Source organism: Podarcis liolepis (assembly GCF_965112155.1).
Source record: "Podarcis liolepis genome assembly, chromosome: 2".
NCBI lineage: Eukaryota > Metazoa > Chordata > Lepidosauria > Squamata > Lacertidae > Podarcis > Podarcis liolepis.
The window spans coordinates 35,661,057-35,686,219 of NC_139555.1; the positions used below are offsets into that span (position 1 = coordinate 35,661,057).

The 25,163-nt window shown below is 41.2% G+C and overlaps 1 protein-coding gene across 2 annotated transcripts; it reads right to left on the reverse strand.

The window, feature by feature from the left end:
• Positions 1–2,870: 2,870 nt before the first annotated feature.
• SRP68 (signal recognition particle 68) lies at positions 2,871–24,291 on the reverse strand. Of its 2 annotated transcripts, none has more exons than XM_083487563.1 (16): positions 24,052–24,291; positions 21,591–21,657; positions 20,359–20,472; positions 18,501–18,696; positions 16,015–16,097; positions 15,622–15,731; positions 14,418–14,500; positions 13,591–13,731; positions 10,033–10,131; positions 9,773–9,837; positions 9,037–9,196; positions 7,719–7,813; positions 7,042–7,171; positions 6,503–6,578; positions 5,884–5,936; positions 2,871–5,005 (listed from the first exon to the last, which is right to left on the reverse strand). In XM_083487563.1, exons 1-16 carry the CDS (start codon positions 24,287–24,289, stop codon positions 4,778–4,780), a joined length of 1,938 nt encoding a protein of 645 aa, XP_083343689.1. In that variant the 5' UTR covers positions 24,290–24,291; the 3' UTR covers positions 2,871–4,777. The 2 variants fall into 2 exon arrangements, with proteins under 2 accessions (XP_083343689.1, XP_083343690.1); XM_083487564.1 differs by having other exon boundaries at positions 21,591–21,855; positions 22,070–24,233.
• Between the last annotated feature and the right edge of the window lie 872 nt (positions 24,292–25,163).

Genomic DNA, 25,163 nt, shown 5'->3' on the forward strand with positions numbered 1-25,163 from the left:
TATGGTGTTGAAAAATATTTCTGTTCTCAGCACTGCAGGAAGTACTCACCAGCAGATTGTATATACACACATTTTTTCCCTCTGTTATGACAATTGGTTTTAAACAAATTAAGCAAATTGAGTTTGTAGCAGGTCTGCGCAGAATTAATGGTCCAGGTAGAACACGAGCACATACAATGGCAAAACACATTTTTAAAAATGCAGATCTGGAGCATTTACAGTTTTTAATCTTTCTTAAAAGAGATAGGATACATTAAAGAGAAAAAGAAAAACACATGGAATATAAATTCATTCTTTTAACTCCTGACTGCAGTGTTCAAACAACTATTACAGCTTTTGTAACAGTGAACAGATCTCTCATTTTAAATTGAATGCCCTGGAACGACTGGGATGGCAGAGTGTGCCATTCTCTTATTCCGCTTTAAATTGTCGGGACATAATAACTATCCCAAGGTATTGTCTGGAGCTGGAGGTCCGCATCTGCTCTCTGGTTATCCTAATCTGATTTCAAATGATTATTTGCTGACCTTTTAACTTAATTAAAGCAAAAACTTGTCAAAAGTTGTGACACAATACTCCACACATTATCATTGCCTCAGTTAACTGTGACATCTTTATCACTAGGTGTTGCTGACTTCATTATACAGGCCGACAACCTATGAAATGTTAGCTAGTAGGCTTGTGTTGTCCAATAGGCTTCCAGCTCTTAGGTGTGTGGAATCTTTGACCCTACAAATGTTGCTGGACTACAACTCCCATCCTCCCTGGCTGTTGGCTTTGCTGGCTGGGGCTGCTGAAAACCTGAGTCCAAGAGCATACAGAGGTCCACAGCTTCCCCATTTCTTAATTGAACAAACTGGGCTCCCGAGAACTAAACTGCTCTTCATCACAACTGAGTCTTGCAACAATACTTCTCTGCATCTGTAACGTTTTTATTGCATCCTATCTTGCACTTATGCAGAGAACTGAAGAACCTCTCAGTGTTTTTCCTAAGTCAACACATTTTACTCCTAGATTGTTCTATTAACTTAAAAACTGTGACATTACATAGTACAGACATCACTAACAGCCAAATATTTCTAGCTCAACCAAATCATCCTGTTTACCTTTCTGATCAATACAAGAAACAGACAAAGGTGTTTAAATTTCAACCTGATATAATCAAGGCCTGGGGGGGAAACCTTTATCAGCCCAGGGCGTCGCTCGTTGCCAACCTTCTGGAGGCCAAATGCCAGCATTGGGTGGGGCCAAAGGCAAAAGGAGGGATGTGGCTCTTCTCTTGGTACAGTAAGCTATAGCCAGTCAGGTTTCTGTGCACACATCTCTTCACCCAGGCAAGCAAGATGCATTATCACAGTTCAAGAACGTGCAAAAATGCTTGAGGGTGTGGGGCAGCATCAGTGAGAGGTGTGGCCTTAGAGGGAATTGGAGAGCTGCACTTGGCCCCCAGGCAGCGATTCCCCGCCCCTGGACTAAGTGAAAGACATTGCCTATTTCTCGACCAACTAAGCCAACACTGAACCGCAATAAGCTACACAGAAAATCAAGGCTCTTATAGAATCACTTGTGAATTCTGATGGAATTTATGGTGTAGGTGACTAATAGTGAAACTAAGCAATATTCTTTTGAACCAAAGGAAACGGAAGCTGGTGATTCATACTGTTAAATACCACCACCAAATACTGCATTCCTGTTTCTTCATTGAGTGTGACATTAATTTTTTTGTTTGCTTTTGGGAAATATGCATTCTTTATTGTTATCAGGCAGCTCCCCACTCCACTTGCCTCTATGCTGATAATTTGTTCACAAGCATTCTATATAGATTTCCCCACCTCAGATATTCAAGAATTACTCAAATGTGCTTGCCAACTATATACTACTACCAGCCAACTGCGAGGATCTAGCATTCTATCACCAACAAACCTCTCTTGACTCAACTTTTAAGGCAGGCATAGGCAAACTCTGCCCTCCAGATGTTTTGCGACTACAACTCCCATCATCCCCAGCTAACAGGACCAGTGGTCAGGGATGATGGGAGTTGTAGTCCCAAAACATCTGGAGGGCCGAGTTTGCCTATGCCTGTTTTAAGGCTACAACTTCAGATGCAAACTACCTGGTTTTTATAATTCACATAGCTTTAAAAAAGCCCACGTTTCTGTGTTCTCTTTTGATGATTTCGTAGTGTTTCACAGTATTCCTTTTACAATTCACAAATTCAGAGGGTAACACACTCTTAATCATTAAATGAAATCTATTTGTGATGCACAAACTGCCCTGAAACACTGCAGTGAGGCTCCCTGCTGCTCTTTAACAGACACCTGACCCAATCCAAGGGTTGTGGCCCATATGCTGGTGCCCATTATGAACAGCAGCTGCTTTGGTGGTAGCTATACCTGGATACAGGCCCTAACACATTGCTAAAGAACAGTTGAAGGGGAAGCCTTCAACAGACATGTGAGCAGCCGAAGCACAGTGGTTCCAACTCAATCATCCCATAGTTTGTCTGAGCCATTTCAGCTGGCTCAAGATAGTAGTACAGTGGACCCTAAAGTTACGTACTGCTCTGGATATGTAATGTTTGGGTTGCGAAAAGGGCAAACCTGGAAGTGTCCAGTTATGGACTTTTCGGGTTAAGTACAGACCCCCTGAACGAATTTAATTCATATCTGGAGGATCCACTGTAGTGGGTACATGTATGTGTGGCAGGAAGCTTTTTTCTTTTTTTTTAAACCGCAGCCACAGTTTGAAATACTGCTTTTACTCTCCCTAGAAATTTAGCTCCAACAATTGCAAAGGCAATTTTTCAACTTTCAAGTAAGGAAGCAGCAAAGTGGAAGCTCAGCACTGATTTCAATAGTTTACAACTACACTTTTAGAAAGCAGGAATAAGTCCTTTATTGTTTCAGGATTTCACTTCTGTCTGACCAACATGCTTTGTTCCATAGCATGTTTCACAAAGGAAGTAGTCGCCATTTGTGACAGCAAACAAGGACAAAAGCAGAGGGAGTGGAATGTGTCCAGTTGCCCACAGGTGTGGGGTAGAACGCAAACAAAAAGAAAGTTTGGCTACATCTGTAAGAGGAGCAGAGTTCTCAGATTTAATTCAGATCTGAAAAGAGGACGACAGCAGAGCTTGAAGCAAAGTACAATCAACGAAACACTGATAGGCACATCCCCAGAAAGGAGATTGGACCCAGTCACTTGACAAAAGATCTCATTTCCATTTAACTTTCAATAGAACTAACAAATCATTGGCTTACTACTGCATCGCAATGTGAAATTTCATCTCTTGATAAAATTAAAAAATATTACTTCCTTTTTCTTTTGCAATAGGTTTCCCCCCCTATAAAACCCCCTTCCCATAGACAGATCAGAAAGACCATTTCTTTAAAACAGGTGGGGCACTCTTTTCATATGGTACATAAATCCAATAACTTTGGTATAATTAAACCCAATTTATTTTTAATCTGAAAATTTTAATTCTCTGCAGCTTGAGCGGCTGAAAAGCAGTTTTTGTTTAATATTTCTATAACTGAACAATCCAGTTTCAAAACTGTTTCCAAGAATGCCAAGAAGAAACAGAGCTAAACTGGAGCACAGTATGACAAAATATAAACACGAAAATATGGCTAAGGACTCATCTCCAACTAATATTTCAGACTACCTAAGACCAGTAATATAGCTCGCAAAAAGTCAAATATACAATTCAGGCTCACAAATGTTTAGAATAATTGTGCCTATGCATTTTTTGGGGGGGTGGGGGAATGATATTGACATAAAGATACTTGGATTCCCACAGCACAGATAAATGCTCTCACAAAAAAAATGCACCATGAACACATGGCTAGAGATCTTTATTGCTTAAGATTTCATTGGCTCCACTTTTGATTCTTCACTAGTGGAATGCCTAAAACAACCAAATTTAATGTCAGAAAGGAGGTAAAAGACAGAATAAGCAACAAAACCACCCTCCCAATTTATCACTTTCAGTTAAGTTGAAGAGGGAAACTGAAGAAATGTCAGGAGTCTTTCAAGATATAAAATGATAGTAGCTTGTTCTTTCTGAAGCCAAAAGACTTTTTAGGTTCTAAGAAAGACCCTCTGAGAAACATATTCCTCTGTTCTGAGAAGTGGTGCCTCAATGTGGAAAGACTATACAATACGCTTTAAAGTGTATTCTTAAACAATCTCATTTTTACTTTATAGATTTTAACCATCATATATCTTTAATCCAAGACTTTTGTAAATCTGAAGCTCCTGACTTTTGTTAAAAACAAAAGAAAACTTTACATGGCTGTAAGCAAAAGTCAGAAATGGCAGGCAGTACAGATATCTAGCCAGCTGTGGGTTTTTGCATACTCTGCTTAGACAGTCCAAATCTGAAGACATATATGTGCCTTTGGTTCCCCTCTGTTCTGTACTGTCCAGAGGGCTGGGTTAGCTTTTTGAAAATTAAAAGTACCATATCAGCTGTAAAACAAAATGATGATATGCCTAGCCCACACAAAGTGGGCATTATTCCTGCCTGAACTGATTGATAAATGTGATTTGAGACTCCAGCTCTTTCCTTCAGTTTCAAATGTTGGGAGACAGACCACATTATGCATGTTCTCAGGGTGGAAAGTTTCTAATAAAACAGGTGTGCAAACAAAGAGAATAGTGGGAAGTTATTAAAGACCTCCCATACAGATTTTAGACATAAGTAGTTAAGGTCTGAACCTGTTGGAGCCATCCCAAAATACAGGAAGAAAAGCGCTCTTCTTGAGAATGGCCCCGGTTAACTCCGGAATCCAAAGATGCCCTTGATATATCCTGTGAGACCACTCTTTGCTTTCTGCTCCACTTTGTCCTCCAGGGGTGGTAAAGTAACATGGTTGAGAGCCAGGTCAAAGAACAAAGGCTTGCATGGTATCGGTTGGAATTCTGGCGGGAAATGCACCAGACTGGCTTGCTTGCTGACAAGAGAAGGATCCAGGCAGAAAGTCTCAAACCGTTCAGAAAGTGGCTTGATATCAAAGGAAACAAAAATCTCAGATAAGATTAGTTGAAACAACATTAGCTACCAAGTGAAGTCTAGCCTAATGGCCAGGCAGGAACCTATTATCGCCTTCCCCATCAGTTCTGACTTTGTGGGTAACATGTCCAAGCCAGTGAGGAAGGTACAGTGAGAATGGATATTTCATATGTACTGCCATGGAAACCTCAGAACCTTCTTTTAAACCAGTCCACGAGACAGCTGCTCTTCTAAGCCTGAAGAGGAAGTATTTTAAACTCTGCTAGAGAGGGTGTGTGTATGCATACTTACATAAAGCTGACAGCTTCTCAAAAATGAGTCAACTGTAGAGTTGCACAAACTTGGTTAAGCGTTTAGACCTGTTCTACGCTCATTTTTCTTATCTCTAAACAGCTTCTGAGCTGTCAGATTTCCTCCCAGATCTGGATGAAGGTCCTCATTATCATGCTAAATAGAGTTCAGGTGTAATGCCTGGGTGATTCTACAAAACTTAGCTGAAAAGTATTTTTATTCTTCATGGTCCAATGTCACGAAATTCAAAGCTGTTTATGGATGAGGAATGGACTTTCGCTTGCCCAATGGGACTTCCTCTTTCACTGTTCCTCGCTCCCTGTGCTAAAAAAAACACCAGTCTGCCCTGGGAGGTTGGGGGACCTGGGGCAGATCTGGGGTGTGGGGGAGCTGCAGAAGGGAGGAAGGGGAAGTCCCAGTCTATGAGCAGCAGAAATCTGCAATTAAATGTACTTGTAAGAATCTGTCTAATTTGTGTAACTAAAAGCATGCTTGTGCAAACTGCAACATGTGGTACGTTTGCTGGTTATGCTGAAATAATCTATTTTCCATCTCACTAGCTACAAAAACTGTCTTACCTTGCCATCCTTGACCTGGGATGGTGATTCAGTCTCATGGTTGTCACCTGCATCTGAAAGATGCCACAAGAATATTTTAGGAAAATGCAGCTCCTAGCAATGCAACTACCTATAAAACACATCAATAGTATACAAGCATCTATTGTCACAGCTTTAAGGATATGTTCCTATTCTCTGTTGCAATTTGAGATTTATACGTAGTTGTCCTGTTTTATTTATTTATGTGTAATAGTGCCATCAATACTGCAGTCTGAAATTTGACCCAGGCGGTGGGGTGGCTGGTTGGGGACAGAAGGAACGAACGACTTGAGTTACACTGGTTTCTTTTCAGTAGTGATTAAGAACTGTGAGTTGTGCTGAACAAGTCATAGAAAGGTTTGATGCCTTTGAAAGTGAGGATGAGGAATTCGTGCTGCATCTGGGAGTGATCAGAAAGCCAGTGGAAGTATCAGAAAAGGTACCAGAGGGGAACGGTTTTGGTGATAAGAGTTCTAGATATATGTAGGCAAGAGGTGTCTACAGCACGAACCAGAATTTTTCTGAAGCAGAGAAAAGGCTACAATTTCACAACGCTGAAAAGGGAGAAGCAATCTATACAGAAGAAATGGAACCCACTCACCTAATATGGCAGCTGCTTGCAAGGAGTATTTTTCTGCATTCACTTGAGTGATCAGCTCTTGGACATCAGGCAGCTCCTAAATAATCAGATCAATTATGTAAAACATCTTCCAGGTATTAAAAGTTTTATGCCATTAGCAAGTTTCAACCACTGTTCAAAAACTCCTCAGAGACAGAAGATCACCCAGAGCAGCTTCAATCACAACAGACAAGGAAGCAAAGCATTTACTGTGCATATACAAATACAATCCACAGTAGCCGTTACAACCCCACAGCCTGCATCCAGCAGTACCATTGAGATACATATATTCAGTATATTTTCTGCAAGAAGAGGAAAGTCTCTGGAAGTCACAGCTGCATTTGCGCACTGTACCGTAAGGTCTACAGAGCAAGAATTTACAAAAGCTAAACATCGTATTACTGCTCAGCAGTTAAAGAGCCAGTTAAAAATGTATACACATGGCCTCTAGCTAATTGCACGCGGTCTTTCAAGAGCTTTCACTGACAAAGTTGCTCCACGCTGAATGGAGAGTTTCATACCTTTAAGCTGTTCTTATAAGTTCCAGCTTGGGCCTGGACTTCGTTGGCATATTTCAGAACTCGATCATACAAAACAAGGGCTTCACTCCACTTCTTCACTAGAACATATGACTGTGCAATGAAAAAACACCTAGTGGGGTGGGAAGACAACATTGGGTGCATTCATATTCATGTTAAAAACAGTTCAAACAATAAAAAAGATATAAAAAACAATTTAAAAGCAATTTAAAAGAAGCCCACTCTGCTGAGCAATTTCTTGTCTGCTTCTTGTTATCAATCAACTCAGTTCTCAGTATAATTGGTTTTTTGTTAGTCACAACAGGGCTGCTTCTGAATTAGCAGAAGAATGTTGCCTGAGGAAAGTGACTTCAAATTCAATCGGTGTTGAAATAATAACTATTTGCTTCAGTTTCTGTGCAAGAACTTTCTCTGGGCCTCTAACATTTATATGCTATAAGTTTGTATTTTCAATGTTTACTGCAATGAAATCACCAACACACTGTGGAATGGCACTGCAAGAAATCTTCTGGTACAGCTTACACAAGAGCTCACAGAACACCACTTTTACTTTCTCCTTCTATTCTTGGTTCTTAGGATCCATGCCTCTGTATTCAAATATTAGCTGTACTTTAGCTACAAGTAAACTGATCAAGTAACCATGTTTGCTTGAGAATTACCTGTAAGCTTTGTACACCAGTGTCTTTATCCCAATTTCCTTTAGGTAGCCTTTATCTTCTTCCAGACCAGGAAGTTGTGGCAACTCTGCCAGATTCTTCAATGTTGAAGAGAATTAACAGAAGGGAGGGAGGGGGAGGGGAGAGAAACAGTTCTTGAATATAAATAGTATTTCATAAATCAGAAATGCAACTAGTGGTTTACAAATGAAGGTGTCTTTTTTGTAAAACAAATTGTTTTTAAAATCAAATGGTATATAAATCTTATTAAAATAAAACAATGATAATCTTTCACCAAAACTAATTAAGTATTTTGTTATGACAGAGGCCTGGGTTCACATGCCACACTAAGCCAAATGATGGCTCGGTGTGAATGCACAGCTGTCTGGTTGTTTCGCTGCTGCTGTATTGAAGTAAGCCACAGTTTGGCTTAACGTGTCATCCAAATGCGAGCTCACGATTTAGCTGTCTCGAGACTAACCATGAAGCATAATTGAGGTTCATTCTTCGTTTATGGCTCATGGCTAGTCTGGAGAGAGCCAAACTACAAGGGTGGGTTTGGACAACATGTTAAGCTAAACTATGGCTTAGCTCAGCATGGTTAAACAGGAGCAAAACAACTGGGGAGTAGCAAAGTCACCACCATCTTCTTCCCAGGAGCCCCCAACACTTGTGCCAAGTCACACTTTGGCTTAGAGTGATGTGTAAACCAAACCAGTAGTTTTCAGAGGATGGTTGTTTGTTTCTTCAGTAAGAAACACAAACATATGAAATAACTGAATAAGGAAGCTACAGCATCACTCTTTTAAACACTAAATTTTTCTTAAACCCTTTCCACATGCTCCCTTTAAGAATAACCTGGAATTATCAGAATTATCTATGTACTAGCTGTAGTAAATGCTCATATAGGAAAGTGACAAATGCATCAAATTTAGTCTCCCTACAATGAAGCCACATTTCCCCCAAAGACTTGCATCTCAAAATACAGAAAAGACTGTAAATATTTGGAATCCTGACCAGCTGGAACCGTGTGCTTGAGGTGGAGTCCTCTAGGGACAATGAACACGGCAAAGATGTACTTGCAGGAATGAACAGGCAGGAGAACAGACTCATTTTGAGAGCATAAGGCTCTAGAATTTAAGCACTACTATAGGCTATACAGAATTTTCAGCAGAGGATTGTGATCTCTGGTTGCCAAATAATGCATTAGGATCTCCCTGCAGCTTTATAGCACTTGTGCTTTCTGATCCTGATTTGCGAACTTAGGAAAGGATTAAGAAATATGGAACTAGAAGACTTCCTCCCCCTCCATTGCTATTACCTGTAAGATGATGTCATAAAGGCGTATCAAATCCTGAGGCCGAGGTGTACGCTTGCCATCTTCCTCGGGCTGCTGCTGCTGAAGCAGCGCCTTCTGCAATGCCTTTGCCATACTCTCATTGCGCTTGATGGCTGTGGACAGCTTGATGTATGTCAGGTAACTAGAAAGCACGATTAAAGGAGTTTTGTTAAAGCCATTTCAAAAACACCTGGACATACCATAAAATCTTAACAGGCAAAATGGGCAAGTGAACAAGATGACTGTCAAACCTTCCTAAAAAGTTTATTGAAGAACTCTAGTCTGACCACCTTAAAGTTTTTCTCGTTGATATATTTGCAACAAAACAAACAAATAGAACAGAGTTTGGAATATGTTTAACTTTGGCAGGTTTACAAACCCTTATTAGCAATGTTGGAATATTTAAAGCGTTTGTTATATTGCTGGATTTGAATGATCCACAGTCACAAGCCATTAAGAGTTTAAGATCTATTAAATAAAGATTGAGGGTTTTCTCCAACCAAGTTGTATGTCCCACACAAGCACTTCTCATGCAACATAGCTTCTCCTTCCCTCTTCTCATTCTATGTGCTCCCTCAAATCTGTTATAGGGTCTCTCCAAACTTACAGAACAAATTTGGTGGGCTGCTTGGCAAGAGAAGGGGTGGGGAATTCCAATGTGCAAATGGGATGACTTCATAGGATACAACCCTAAATTAGTATCTTGAAAGACTCCCACCTGTGCAGGTACTGGATATTAGTAACCTTTCCAGAATCCACTTCTGAAGAGTGTTCCCGCTGCTTCTGTTGGGAGCAGAACAAAGCTATATTGTATTTATTTGGGGAGCACACAAGAGATAAAACAAAAACTCAAAGCCTGAGAGATACTGTACTGCAATTTATTACACTTCATAACGAACCCTACAGGGTCTGTCACAAGATGTTTTCTTCAAGCACTCAGTTAAAAGGTGATGCACAAGGACAATACTTTATCCTCACCTGATCTGGTTTCAGTTCTTCACGAACAGCTTGTATTGCATCTCGACACTCACTCAGCAAGGATTCAAACAGCCGTTCTTTAGTTTCTTCTTCTTCTGCCTAAACAAAGAAGCACCACAGAAACATTGAAAATCCATTAGGCCGCTGCTACTTTTTCTGAAATCATAAAGGAGGTAAAAGCTAAGAATTCTAACAACTCAGAAATGCAATATCATGTGAAACTTTACAGAACGTTACACTGCTTGCGGAACAAACTGTAGAAACTTGGCCCTGTGGCTAACATTCCTGAGATGCACTAGGGAAAGTAGTGTGACTATGTTCAAATCACTAAAAAAAAAGGCCTTCTATAGTAGTTTCTCATAAAAACTGTTTGTAACTGTTTCATCAGTGCTGTACTGTATGAACTGAGCAAGAAAAACCAAGAGCCCACCAGGATCATTGTTATATGCTTAGATTGTCTAGTTCCAGACCACAATCTTCAAAGGCAACCCCCTGTATAATGCACTGTAGTAATCTACATAGACTACCAGACCAGAGAAACAGAACCTCGGCTGTCCCCATCCAGACAGAGATACAGCTGGATCATCAGCTGCAGGTGATGAAGGGCTCTCCACACCATGAAGATTACTATTTATATAGTGCCATATCATAAAATATCAAGACCTCCAGAGGAAGTAATGGGATCTAGAAGGACTCCACAAGCTGCATACCTGTTCCTTTGTGGTGAGACTCCACCCAAAACAGCTTGAACCCCACCCATCCAGTTTAAGAAACCACCCACTAACAGTATCAGCCTTTCCTAGATTAAGCTTCTGGAAGGCTAAAAGTTCCACTTCCTTGGTATACGGCCTGATTTGATTAGATCAGCATGTTTTGATAGCCATGGCTTGAGCATTGCAGGATTAGGGCTGCACTCCAGAAGCCAATTACTCTCTAGTTTCATTAGCCTGAACAGCCCTTCAGAAAACTTCCCTAGCAGTTTTGGGATAGGTTTGGGCATAGTAGCTTTAATTGCTCATCCAACTAATGTTAACTGGATTAATAAACTTCAAAAATATGCTGCTTATTCTTCAGGTATATATAAAGGTGGTTTCTAAATATTAAGGAGGGACATTGGTTACTCTGAACCACCACCAAGACAAGCTAGACAAGTCTGACAGCATTCTCAGCAACACCCATGAGAGTATTTCAACTTCAGACATGCAAAGGGGAAACCAACTAGAATAATGATGAAGTAATAAAACGCCCAGCAGACAGAACAGAGCTTCAGGACTGGCTAGGGGAGAAGGCTGAAGTTAGTGTATTGATCACTCATGTTAAACATAACTATGGACAAGCACTGGGTGCACTGCAACTGATAACAAGCTCCTTCAAGAAATAGATGTATCAGCAAAGGTTCTTAAAGAGCAGAACTGAAGGCAAAATAGACTTGAACTGGATTAATAGCTTGAATAAGTAAATACTTGATTCAGAAGCATGGTTACAGTTTTACTTCTCTGCCTGATGAGACCCTGAAAGTATTTTCTTCATAATGTTCAGCATCTGCCTAACAACATTTGTATACAGTGGTGCCCCGCAAGACGAATGCCTCGCAAGATGGAAAACCCACTAGACGAAAGGGTTTTTCGTGTTTGAGCTGCTTCGCAAGACGAATTTCCCTATGGGCTTGCTTCGCAAGACGAAAACGTCTTGCGAGTGTTCCGATTTTTTTCTGCCCCCCCCTTTCTCTAAGCCGCTAATAGCCTTTTAGCCGCTAAGCCTTTAATAGCCGCTAATCGGGTTGCTTCGCAAGACGAAAAAACCGCTAGACGAAGAGACTCGCGGAACGGATTATTTTCGTCTTGCGAGGCACCACTGTATATTGTTGTGGGTGTATCCATTTAGAGATTCCCTTGTAACTTGTACAAAAACAATTGTGAGAACTGGATATTTAACCAGGCTTTGGCTCATAGGATTGCCTCTAAATAAGACTCATGTATGATCCACTCAACGAGGATTCCACAAATCTGCTTACTTCATGACAAGTAACAAGTGCTGTTCCTCCATTTGACATGCACCAATGAACCTTTGCTGGTGGGAAGCTAGAAGTACCTTCAGGGAAGAAAATGGAAATACACTTTTTCTCTTGAAAGTTGCCCTGCAGCGGCTTCGTACAAAAACCCAGCTGGAAAGGGGGAGGGGGAAGCCCTCCTTATTTCTTCTCCCATAGAGAAAAAATGTGGCATCTTTCCCTTCCCGTTCAGCTTCTCCAACTGCCAGCAACCATTTGCTACTGATTCATTCCTCCATGAAGGAAAAGAAACAGTTTTGCATGTTAAGACTTTTGCAGAAGACAGCAGCAGTCCTGCAAATCCTAACAGGAAGGTAAACACTCCCTTTGTTATTCTACAACAGGCATGCCCAACTCCCAAGAGACTGCGATCTACTCCCAGTATAAAAACAAACAAACTGGCAGTGGCAGTGATCTATCCCTTGTCATTGGAGGGAGGAGGAGCGTGCGTGTGGTGGGTGGATTGCCCAGAATTGTTGAGCTTTTTTTAGGAGAGGAGTGCCCAGATTAGTTGAGCTTTCTTGGGGGAGGATTGCACAAAGTTAGTTTTACAGTGGTACCTCAGGTTACATATGCTTCAGGTTACAGACTCCGCTAACCCAGAAATAGTACCTCGGGTTAAGTGCTTTGCTTCAGGTTGAGAACAGAAATCGTGCTCCGGCGGCAAGGTGGCAGCAGGAGGCCCCATTAGCTAAAGTGGTGCTTCACGTTAAGAATAGTTTCAGGTTAAGAACGGACCTCCGAAACAAATTAAGTACTTAACCCAAGGTACCACTGTACACGAGAAGGTTGCCGCGATCTACCAGGATCAGCCAGGGGTCTACCAGTAGATGGCGATCTACTGGCTGGACATCCCTGTTCTACAAGAACAGGGGGAGGAGAGGCAGCGATCCATGGCTTGTACTTTTGCAAAATTTGCGTAACAGAAGCCACCTCTTCTTTCTTCTCCACCCCTATTCTATGCAGAGGGAAGACATTTACTTTCCCTTACTACTGGGCTTCGGCAAGATGCAGCAACGGCAAGGTGCTACTTGCGCCTTCTGCAAAAGCCTAACACTTCTCAGAGTTCTCTGCACAAATAAGGTTTGGGGACAGGAGGGGCTGGTGGTGAACTCAATAAATGAGTTTGACGAGTAAGCCAAGACAAAATTTGGGGAGCGCTATGTACGTGCAAGTGTCTGCATGTCAACATGTGATAAATCCAGAAGCCAATCTACGTGTACTCACTGACTTGGCGACATGCCTGATCATGACAATTATAGGTCAGAAAATACACATCACTTATATCCTCCCACATTCTTTTTGGCCAAGGTTCAGCCAAGACACTGGAAAATCGTGAGCTACACCACCTGCTGATCACACAGCTCTATTACACAACTTTTCTGGGCGTAAATCTGCACCGCCCCCAACACAAGTGGATGATGTACAGCTATCTAATTACACATAAGAATACAGGACTTTGACTACAGTAAAAATCGCAGTGACAGATTGCAGGGATTTATACTTACCTGAGCAATAGCTGCTTCAGTATCAGCCATCCCCAGCAGGAAGATCCTCACTTTGTCTATCTTCACTGGCACTGTTCTTCCCCTCCATTCTACCTCACTCATAGTGGCTGCCTGCTTTGCTCGGGTTTGGGTGATTAATGACTGCAAAACAGAGAAGCTACTATTTAGAAATGCAAATAGGAGGTTGTATTTCCCACAATATTTCACCTAGATCTGTGCAACAACCATGATGACAGCCATAAAATCTGCCTGTTTGTTTTTCAAACATTAATCTGATAACACATTCATTTTTTTAAATAAGCAGTCTGTCCTATCCCCTAAAGGCAAGTAATGATCAGAAATCAAAATATTTTAAAGTATTTTTTTAAAATGCTCCTAAAACCACTAAGGACTCTTCTGTTTATTATACTTAGTCAAAAAAATCCTTGCCTACAATAAATTATCTAGAGCTGGGTTGTCCATCATAAAAGTCAGGGAGTGCTGTCAGATCTTTTAAAGGATCCCAGTGTGTTCCGCGGCACTTTTACTACACAAATGACTAAACCACCTTCAGTGATCATATGCATCTGGGATGCGTACACATATATCTGCTTTGCTAGGTGGCTAGTTGGAGGAGGAGGAGAGGAACGTTCCAAGTCTTCCAGGACACAGCTAGGCATCTAAATATGTGATTCATTTTAACAGAACAAATAGCTTTCCATGTCTGCAGAACACACTAGATGGCAAGTTTTCTCTACAGCCCATCCAAGTTTGACACTATTGGTCTAAGTTCAGGCTTATGCCAACTTCTGCAAGAAAGGCTCTTTTAAAAAAAGAGAACAGATTACCTCAAGTTTTTCAGCAAGAAGTCCCTCAGTGCCTCCTGATCTCAGTCTCATTTGCATTAGCTCACTAATAGCAGACTGGTCACCTAAGAAACAAATAGCAGTGCACAATATGTGATCTAGCACATTTTGTTACATTGTGAGAAAACAATTCCAAGCCTCGTGATTGTGAAGTAAATGTAAAGAACACTGGGAGCAACATGTTACATTTGTGTCCTGAATATGTATGCACGAAACAGATATGCTGTAATGATAAACGCCAATTTGCAACAGTGGGCTGAGAAAGGCAACTGTAGTTACTGGCTATTTTGGGTTATTGGGTTGTTGTTTTTATTTTGATTGTATATATTGTGGTTTTCATGTTGATCTTTTCTGTGAACCGCCCTGAGACCTTCGGGTATAAGGTGGTATATAAATTCAATAAATAATAATAAATAATTTAATATTTTCAGCCCATGCTAAAAAGAGATGCTGACTATGCACAAGGACCCCCAAATTTACAAACCTTCGTTCTCAAAGGAAAGTTACATATTATTCAGTTACAAGTAGTTTCATCTGTGGTAGAAGACAGAACATGGGGGGGGGGGGATTTCTCAAACCTTTCACATTAAAAGCTACCAATTTTTGCTCTATAAAGGAAAGCGTACTGCTGTTTCTGTGAGGAGAAAGCACATGGGGTGGCAATTTTCAGCAGGAAAAAAAATGCTGGAAAGAGAAGGGTAAGACCCTCCTCACGTGAAGATTGCAGCTTTAGCAGCTTCTTCAGGAAAAAACTGCAAGACACATGTACTTTGGACTTTATTTTAAATGACCAGGTTTTTATCAAGTATTTTCTGCCCCAAGATCAAAGAAAGTAATGGAAAAATTGGGATATTAATCACTGCATAGAACTGAAGTTAAAAAAAAAAAAAAGCAAGCACCTAGATCCAACTTATAACCATTAAGGCCCAATTTTGATTCTTGTTTTCTCAGCTTTCTGTGTTCTCCAGCACATTTTCAAGCTCTTGTTTGCAATTATGACAGGCAGAACTATTCCAAGTAAAGGCAAAAATTACCAAAACATCAAGCTGAGGGAAACTCTGGACTTTAAATGGTGCACCAAGCATATGCTCAAGTATGTATTACCCCTTGAATCTCTTTTGTCAGGTGAGCAAATGTAAACAGTACTAGCAGTCTTTTAAAATATTTTTCTTCTTGGTTTACTTACCAATATTATAAGCACAATAACGAATATTTGGGGAGATCTCCTCCACTCGCTGATTATATAGTATAGCCTGCTCATCTGTGAAAGCACTAGCCAGCTTTTCATATATGGTTCTGCAGCAGGAAGATAAAAACTTAATAGTTTCTATTTTACAACAATGAAAGTCCTTTCTCTTTAAAATAAATTACTGTTACAGTACTGAGCTGTTCTTACAAAGCCCTTTTAACTTTATCATGCTGCTCAGTAGGACAACTACTAGGGGTCCAAAACTGATGGGGAGGGGGGGTTATATTGGAAAACAGAGGAGAATTTGCGTGGAAAAACTCATCAACATGTGATAGGATTAGTTTAACAGATTCGTATTAACAAAGCAATAGGAAGGATGGGCAAACTCACTTGCATTTGTTGAATGCCTCCATTGCTGCTTTCCATTCCTGGCGCTCAAAGCGGAGCATACCTGTGAGGTATGCTGTATATGCCTGTAAATCAAGGAGGGGTGCCTATTAGTCGGTGCAATAGTACAGTCTCAGTCTACAGCCAGCAAGAATACAGCCAGCAGAGACTGGAAACTTGCCTGAACACTATTCTTTTCCCCGGTTGCCTACATTACCTCAAATACCACGACAAGCATTCATACAGTAAACCGGGTATTCAGCCCTAACATTTACATCACTACATACATTGTACAAGTTATACATTCATGTTTCGAATTCATGTTTTCAGAAACCTAACCCCAAGTGAAAAGGCTCTAGAAATTATGCGATGCTGTTTTTAAAGACACGTTACTAAGACTTGTGGTACTTACTGGCCAGCTGTTGTGCAAGTATTCATGCTACTCCACCACACAGAGGATGTTCAGGTAAATGAAAGAACACGTGCACTATAATAAGTAAATCATTAAGCTCCCAGAGTCAAATAGCTGCCTGGGTGTGATAAGTCACAAATCAGCATATAGACGGATTCTAGCATAGATAATATTTTTGGAACAAATTCCTAAAGGATGTGATAATCAATTGCTATTAGCTCAGGCAGCTAAAAATGGAATGTACATAGAGGAAGCCCGATTACCAGATGCTGAGAATGAATAAAAAACCTGTATCTTTGATGTTTCACTTGTAAGTTTCAGGTATTTTTAGACACAGTGCTAGACTAAGTAGAATTTTACCCTGACTCAGCACAGCAATTTTTTATTTTTTCTTGTTTTTTTTCCTGTGCTCTGCAGACAGTCAGTTTCCTATTCACTGAATACATAAGCTAGGCCCCAAACTCCCACCTCACTCTTCTAGGTTCTGCCTCAATCAAGGAACCCCAGGATTTGTAAAAATGAAAGTCCCATTCCCTGTAAGTTATAGCCCTGCGGGGGCTTAGTTTAACAAGAGGGCTGCATTCATTTCTGGGCAACCTTCCAGGGGCAGCATGCCAGGAGTGGGCAGCACCAGAGGCAAAAGTGAGAAGAACAGCAAATGTGAATTTTACCTTTATGCAATAGGCTAGTTTATATATATATATATACACACCCACCCCCACCCCTATGTTTCACCCCCCAAAAAGGAAGCAGCATTTATTAGAGTTCAAGGACTCTAATAAACACTGAAAGAAGAAAGCAGGGCTGGTGCGACCTGGGGAGAATACCACAGGTGAAACAAAGAGACCCAAGTCCTTATCCCTGCTACTGTCTGACCATTTCCAGAAAAGGCTCATTTTATATATAGGAGTTCCACTGGAAATATTAGGCAATGGTTGCTACATCAGAAGATATACCGCAAAATGTTACAGTGCACCGTAACCTCCTAGCAGCCTAACCCTCCTCCAATATAAGCTGCAAGGAGTTCAAGCAGAGTATCCCCTGGTTTTCTGTTCCAACTGACACTCAACATCCTGTGACTATAGAATAATCCTCACTGGAGTAGGGGATTTCTTTTTTAGGAGCAGAGATAATAATTGTTATTTATTTTTCCAAACTTTATAGAGTTCTTCCAAACAGGCTGATACCTCCTTCCTGTTTCTCAGCCAAAAGCTGAAAGTGAATGACAGGACAATTATCTATGCTTCCTATAAGACAGGATGAAGATTCAACCTTCTGGACAGAAGGTGTGAAATGTCAGATTTGAACTTCCATAAATTGATATGCTACAGCCTGATATTTCCAAAAACCGAGCGGTGTTCAACTACTGCATCTCATCAGCACAATTATTTCAAGTTGCATGACAATTTCCCTCTCTATTTTCCTTGTGCATGGCCTGCACGCTCCCCAAATCTGCTCCAGAGTATTGGGGAAACCCTTAGAACAGATTTAGAGGTTGCATGGAACAGGGTACAGGGAAGGGTGTTCCTTTGCACAAGCCAAAATTCTTGCACTGACAAAACATTCACTTAGCACTATATTGGATTCCACTCACCATCCTCAAATATATCACTCGTCAACCTTCCATCGCATGTCCTTATATATGTAAATAACAGAGCCTGCTATTTCAAACAAGCATTTGCATCTCCTGACCTTTTTGCTGCATCTGCTATGGCACTACAGGAGGAAGCACTGGCTAAGCAGCATACATATCGGCCAGCTGGAAACATTCTATGGGCTGAACCCAACCAGACTCCTGTCTAGGATTAGCTGCTATCTGCTTTCTTTCCCCATTTTCTGTACTGGCTTTCAGATTAATGATCTGTCTCAGACTTCACAGACTACTATTCTGAATCAATGAAACTATGTTATTTAACTTGGGCTTAAAAAGTCGCTACAAATATACTGGACATTCCTAACCTAATCTCCACAGGAAGTTTTAACATTATTTACAATTCAGATTCATTTATCCAACACGAAACAAAATGTCAGTTTATATCTTCTATGCTATAAAAGGGTTTTGAAAGTTAGCAGTAACCTGAGCTTCCAGCTTGGTCTTGGCATCCACGCGGTTGCTTTCACACAGGCGCTCCAGCTCCTCAGCATGTTTTACTGCTTTGCGCAGGCGAGATAACAAGTGGAATCGTTTGCGAGGTTCTGTGTTGGCTTCCTGCTTAAGCTGCATAGCATAACTCCAGGCTCTCTCAGCATCCATCAGAATCAAGAGCAAGTATCTAGTATAAGAAAAGACAAGACAGCTTAAAAATCTATTCCAAACAAATTTATTTCCTTTATTTCACTTGTGCAATAAAAACCCATGGAACAAGTTCTGCTGTGGTTAGGACAGATTTATCTACCCCATCACCTTTAAAGCCACGACTGCACATCCTGAAGACCATTCTCCTTAAATGTGTAGGGAAACTGCCTATATTTTTTTTTTAAAAAACCTGCTTTGTTGATGTCTAATTGTTTTAGTTGTTAAATGTTATTGATATTCATACAAGTTGTATTCAATTATTGTATTGGTATGTGTGTTTTTATTTGATTTTTTGTTACTATCTTATATCTCTTAAATGGGATATAAAGTCGTACCTTGGTTTTCGAACAGTTTAGTTCCTGAATGTTTTGGTTCCTGAACATGGCAAACCCGGAAGTGACTGTTCCAGTTTGCGAACTATTTTTGGAAGCCGAACATCCAATGGGGCTTCTGATTGGCTGCAGGACCTTCCTGCAGTCAATCAGAAGCTGCGATTTGGTTTTTGAACATTTTGGAAGTCAAACAGACTTCCGGAACAGATTCCGTTTGACTTCCAAGGTATGATTATACATAGTATGAATGAATGAATGAATGAAAGCCACAGTTTCAGATGTAGTGTAAAAACCTGGAGGTGGTACAGGTACCTTGAGCAAATTGTTTTGAGGTTGGCTGTGGTCCCTGTTTCAGACTGTGCCATCCACACTGAACTTACTAGGCCCTATACTGCTCCTTGGACTAGCAATGATCAACACAGGAAGGGGGGTAGCTCCAAATTAGCTTGTGTACTTTTCATTCAAGTATGTGGAATCTTGATACTCAAATCCCATTTTATCTAGAAGTATCCCAACAGTTAACCCAACAAATCCGATCCCCTAACAAAGTAGAAAGAAACAAAGATGGCATTTTGCCCACCCACCCACAAATAAATTAGCATACAAATATGCAAATCGAAGTCTGGTAGTCAGGATACTGATTTCCAAGTCACTACATTTAAAGGGGGAAAAGATCAGTAATCCACTTCAAAACATTTTTATAATACTGAGCAGGGCTGCCTACCGTATTTTTTGCTCTATAAGACGCACCCAACCATGAGACGCACCTAGTTTTTAGAGGAGGAAAACAAGAAACAAGAAAGCAACGCAAAGCCTCTTGTGCGAAGAGGCAGGAGCGCCCCTGCTGCGCTCAAGAGGCTTTGCGTGGCTATCCCTGAAGCCAGGAGAGCAAGAGGGATCGGTGCACACCAATCCCTCTTGCTCTTCTGGCTTCAGCAACAGCTGCGCAGCCTGCATTTGCTCCCTAAGGCGCACACACATTTCCCCTTACTTTTTAGGAGGGGAAAGGTACGTCTTATAGAGTGAAAAATACGGTATTTTTGAAGTTGAACAGTTCTCTCCTCACCAGCACCCCAAATCTGCAGCACACAGTTGAATAATGTCACCTATGGTGATGGGGGAATAGCACTGCTAAGGTACATGTAGTCAAAAGCAACTAATATAAGCATGCGGCACCATTTCCCTTCACTACTGGAGGTTTCTGATTGAGAGATATAACCAGAAGCTTATAACTTTACCTGCCCCTTTTGGCAAAAAAAATAAAAAATAAAATAAAAAATCAGCATGGCTATTGAGCGTCCTAGTACCTGTTGTCGGATAACAGTTCTTCTGTTACTTTCTTGCCTGTGAACTTGTGCCTATTTCCCATCTTGAAGTTAAGAGTTTTTCTGAGTCTTCTTAGTCGCCGGGAGCAGTAACCTCTGAAGAGAAAAACCACAACTTTTTAGTTCTTACAAAGAATAGAACTTGGGCTGGATTCAACTAAAAAGGTTCCAGGAGCCAATGCAACAAGCCCTGCTAGCCTAGTGGGGTTCCCCCTCCCCACTTTGCTTGGGAAGGCAAGGAGAATCCCCAGAACAGTGTGTGGAAGGAGGAGATGGGAGTTTGTTCTGTCTGGCAAGCTTGCACTAACAGAAGGATAGGATTTACACAATGTTGAATTCCATTTTTTGCCTCCTATTTGACTAAGAAAGAGGAGGACAGTAAAAACAAACCTAGAACTATAATACATTTCATATATTAGAGGGCACCATGTGTGGCTGTCATCAGTTTTTACAGTGGAAGACAGTAGTCATAGCCAAAATGTTAATAATCAGGAAATCTTGGCAGCCTACATGACAGATTTACAGAACTGAATGGAACCACAAAGCAGCTGCTTTAGAGTGGTGCACCAAATGTCTTATGGTAATGAAGCCTTTAGTGCCTAGTTCTGAGTAAGTAGCTTTCCATTCAGTGTTTTGCATACTTCTCTACACACCTGTAAAAACTGTATTATATAAATTATATGCAACACCCATGCTAGTGCTTTATAGAGTTGAAGAAAAAATGATTCAAATAAATGGGGAAGTATCTTTAAACATTAAGTAGATACAAATTTTCATAAAGTAGTGGAAGGAACAGGTTCTCTAAAACTAGGTTTGCCATACGTCCGGAATTTCCCAGACATAGCCCTCATAAACAGTGTCTGGGCGGAAATCGCTGAAATGTCCGTGAAACCCAGTTGTATGGCAGCCCAGGTTGGTAGTGTAGATTTTGGTGAATTTCAATAAAAGTAGCTCAAAAGTTTGTTGTTGTTGTTTTTTAAAAAAGCTGCTCAACAATTTTGGGCAAAACTTTAAAAAGCTCAACAACTTTAGGGGCTGGGGGAAGAGGCAGCTCAACAACTTTTGTGTCCAGATTTGATTTTCACTTTTTGAAATATGGCAGCCCTGCTAAAACTGCAGAAAGAACTAGCATCTGTTTAGACCTAGTCATTTAAATAAAGACAAAAGGACATTGGCAGCAAATCATTCCCATTCATTATTCCTAGTATACCAACCTGTATCTCTGAAAATCACCATGCCGTAACCCATGTTGCTGTTGAGATTCCTTAACAATCTGAAGGACTGAAGAACTTGTTAAGGAAATGTTAAACAGGATGATAAAGTTGTATCATTAAAATGACAGCTGTTATTTAGAAGCACATGTAAATAACTTTCTATTTTGTAATATTACACTGATACTTATTTCTGAACTGGGAAAGCGTTAAACAAAGTAAGTTTTACAAATTACCCCAAGTAGAATTCACTGGAAAGCCAATACAACTGTGTACAGTGGTACCTCGGGTTAATTACTTAATTCGCTCCGGAGGTCCGTTCTTAACCTGAAACTGTTCTTAACCTGAAGCACCACTTTAGCTAATGGGGCCTCCCGCCGCCGCCGCCGGAGCACGATTTCTGTTCTCATCCTGAAGCAAAGTTCTTAACCTGAGGTACTATTTCTGGGTTAGTGGAGTCTGTAACCTGAAGTGTATGTAACCTGAAGCGTATGTAACAATATTAGCTTGAAGATCACTGTCTAAATTAAGTTAAGCTATATTCTGGGAAACCCAATGGTTCCTTATATATTTATAAAGAGATATTTGATGATGAGATAAAGTTCAATGAGGCTTACTTCCAGGTAACTGTATCTAGGACTGCAACCATAATCATTAATTTGTGAGATTAACTGATCTAATTTATTACTGTTACAGAATAAAAACTGGTACACATAGGCCAATGAATATAGTAAGAGTACAGATAAATTCAAAAAGAGGCCAAAAGGTAGTCTGTAGTTTACATTTCCCATCTGCCTTTTCAGTAAAACAATAAGAGTAGACACTTAAAATAATGAAGTATCAAAAATTCATGGGATCTTCTGATCAGTTTAAATAAAAATTTTAAAAATCAACCTTTCTAGGCTCCTAACGCACAATATAAAAAGCATGAACTACAGGTTCCCTCTTCCTGATTCCACAGAAACAAAGATATTTATTAAATCTTAATATTTATGGAAGTCAGCCAATTAGCAAAACGAAGGGCGGAGCACAATAACATGTAAGCATAAATGCTCTCCTTATTTAAAGACAGCTAATACTGCATGTGGCAATTGAACAGTTTGGGATATTGATTTTCTGAAATGGTATACTTTCCAGTAGGTTTCAATGAACTGCTACTATGAACACTTTGCAGTATTTAGTGGTAGCTCTGGAGAAGGAGGCAAAAAGTATGCCTTTGAATTATTTTCAGGAACTGTTAAATTTTATACAGCACACAACATATTTCTACATGATCACCAGTTACTTTTAATGCCAATCACCGAACTAACTTTCAAACACTGACCTTTGTTCATCTGACAATTTGATGCTGCCCTCATCAATCCATAAACAACTATTTCACTCTATATCAGAGTATATCTATTCCACAACAATGGCCTCTTGTCTCCCCCACTGTCTAAATTGTAAGCATCTAAGTGCAATGACTTTGTGGAAGTTTTTATTTTAAACTTGTATTGCTTGGTAAAGTGTTACATATGCTGGTAACACCAAGGAAAAATTAATTGCACTGAAAGATTCACAAAGTTTTGCAAAATAACACTATGGGCCTGGATTTCTTTCCACAGTATAACATTTCATTTTTATATAGCAGTTCTGAATGCTTCTCCACAATGTCCAACAGCACAGGACTGCTATATCAGTCAGAAGAGCTTAACAGTACTTCTATAATCTGCTATACGGAGCAGATTACAAAGAAAAGACCCCCCCCCCGGGGAAAATGCATATGGAACCAAATAATTCCAAAGAATAACTTTCCTCCAAAAAGAGATCGGTAAGCAGGGCTCTGAATCCCCGCTCAGCTATCTTTGCTACAAACTGCACACGGATTTCACATTTCAACACTGCTTTTTTTCCAGGTAATAAGTCTGCCATGGCCTACTGCCACAAAATAAATTCCACACGGAGCCTTTCAGAAACAGGCGCGGCCTGCAAATCCAGGCGGTTTAGGGGATAGTAGTGGAAAGAGAAAGTTCTTCTTAAATATGCCATATGTTGCTGTGGATCCCAAATCCATTCTGTCACAATCTCAAGGAGTAACGCCCTCCCCCAACAAAAAAACCCCTGGTAACGCCTGGCTAAAACTGTACCCTAATGTAAAGCTAAGATGGGCGGGGTATATATAATAACATTATTATTAATTATTGCTAATCTGCTGCTCTGCATCCCTAAGGTCCACGTCAGCTGCTCCCGCTAATGCCCATTTTGACCCTTCTTCCACTAGGAAATCTGCCAGTGGCCCCTTCTCCGACAGCCACATCCCCAGCCCTGTAAAGAGCGAGGGAGGAGGCAGCGGGAGAAAGGCCCACGGAGGCCGAAGGGGCCAGAGGCTTCCTGAAGGCCAGAGCTGCATGGAGGGCTCCGCCGCTCGCTTAAGTGACACGTCCCCACTAAGCCTTCCCCAAACCCCGTCATGCCGGTAGGATACTTTCCAGGCCCAGGCTATCGCCGAGGCCGCCCGGTTTCGGCTTCTCATTCTCCTTGTTCTCCTCTAGGCCCGCCGTGGAGCCTCCGCTGTTGCCGCCGCCGCTTCCACCACCTCCACGGCCGCTACCGCCGCTGACCACCTGCCGCTCAGCCGCCATCTTGCGCCTGTTCCACTCGCGGCGCGAGGCATCACGGGACGGGAGAGGAGAGCCGTCGGGAGCGCGGGGCGTAGCGGACATGGCCGCTGAGGATGACGGGAAAGAGGAGGACTGGGCAGGGCTGGGCTTTCGAAAAGAGAAAGCGCTTTAGTAAGGGGCTATTTAAATGGTTGAGGCCGCCCCCGAGCCGCTGCAAATTCGGGCAGAGGGAACTGGGGCGGTACGTCAGCAGCTCTGTTAGCATTTAAAGCTGAAGCTGGGAAGCCGGCCGGATTTTTTTGGGGGGGACTCCAACTCCCACCCGCCCCGGCTAGCGTGACTAACGGCCAAGGATAATGGGAATTGCAGTCCAACAAAAACATCTGTAATTCCCTAGTCCCTCCGCGTGTAATTGTCTAATTGAAATATTTGCATGCACTTACCTAATTTGCACACACCCACACCCGCCTGCTTCTTTTCCCTTGCCTTCAGCTGCTGTTTACCTCAATCTATTTTTATATTTTAAGTTGTGTTCTTGTAAGGCCCCGTGTATACTGAGATGGTGTTAAATAAAAGTGACGAATTATTCTAATGGCAGATTTGAGCAGAGGCTCCTCTTTTAAGTTCTAAGGAGCGATCCGCTCAGCGGAACCGCTGCAGCAGCAGGCTCCCCAATACGGAAGATTGCTGCAACTGCTGTCTGAGCACTGTTAGGGTATCCACTTGGGTTTATTTGGTCAAACATTCATTTTTCAGAACCAAAGGAGCCCCCCAAGGCAGCTTACAAAGTCAAAATAGCACATTAAAAACAAGAAGAGAGCATCAACATCAGTGCTGTTACAAACAAAATCAGAAGGAGACAGCTGAACATGTATTGGGACAAAGTTTCATAATCCACCATGATTACCAATTCAGAAAAAAACAGACATTGGAAGGGTTCCTGACCGTTAGGTCCAGTCGCGGACGACTTTGGAGT

Coding starts and splice junctions, on each gene's coding strand:
- SRP68 (XM_083487563.1), bottom strand. CDS start 24,289: ATGTCCGCTACGCCCCGCGCTCCCGACGGCTCTCCTCTCCCGTCCCGT. Junction 14,501..15,621: donor TTATTGTGCTTATAATATTG/GTAAGTAAACCA, acceptor TTTGTTTCTTAG/GTGACCAGTCTGCTATTAGT. Junction 13,732..14,417: donor TTCTTGCTGAAAAACTTGAG/GTAATCTGTTCT, acceptor TCTGTTTTGCAG/TCATTAATCACCCAAACCCG.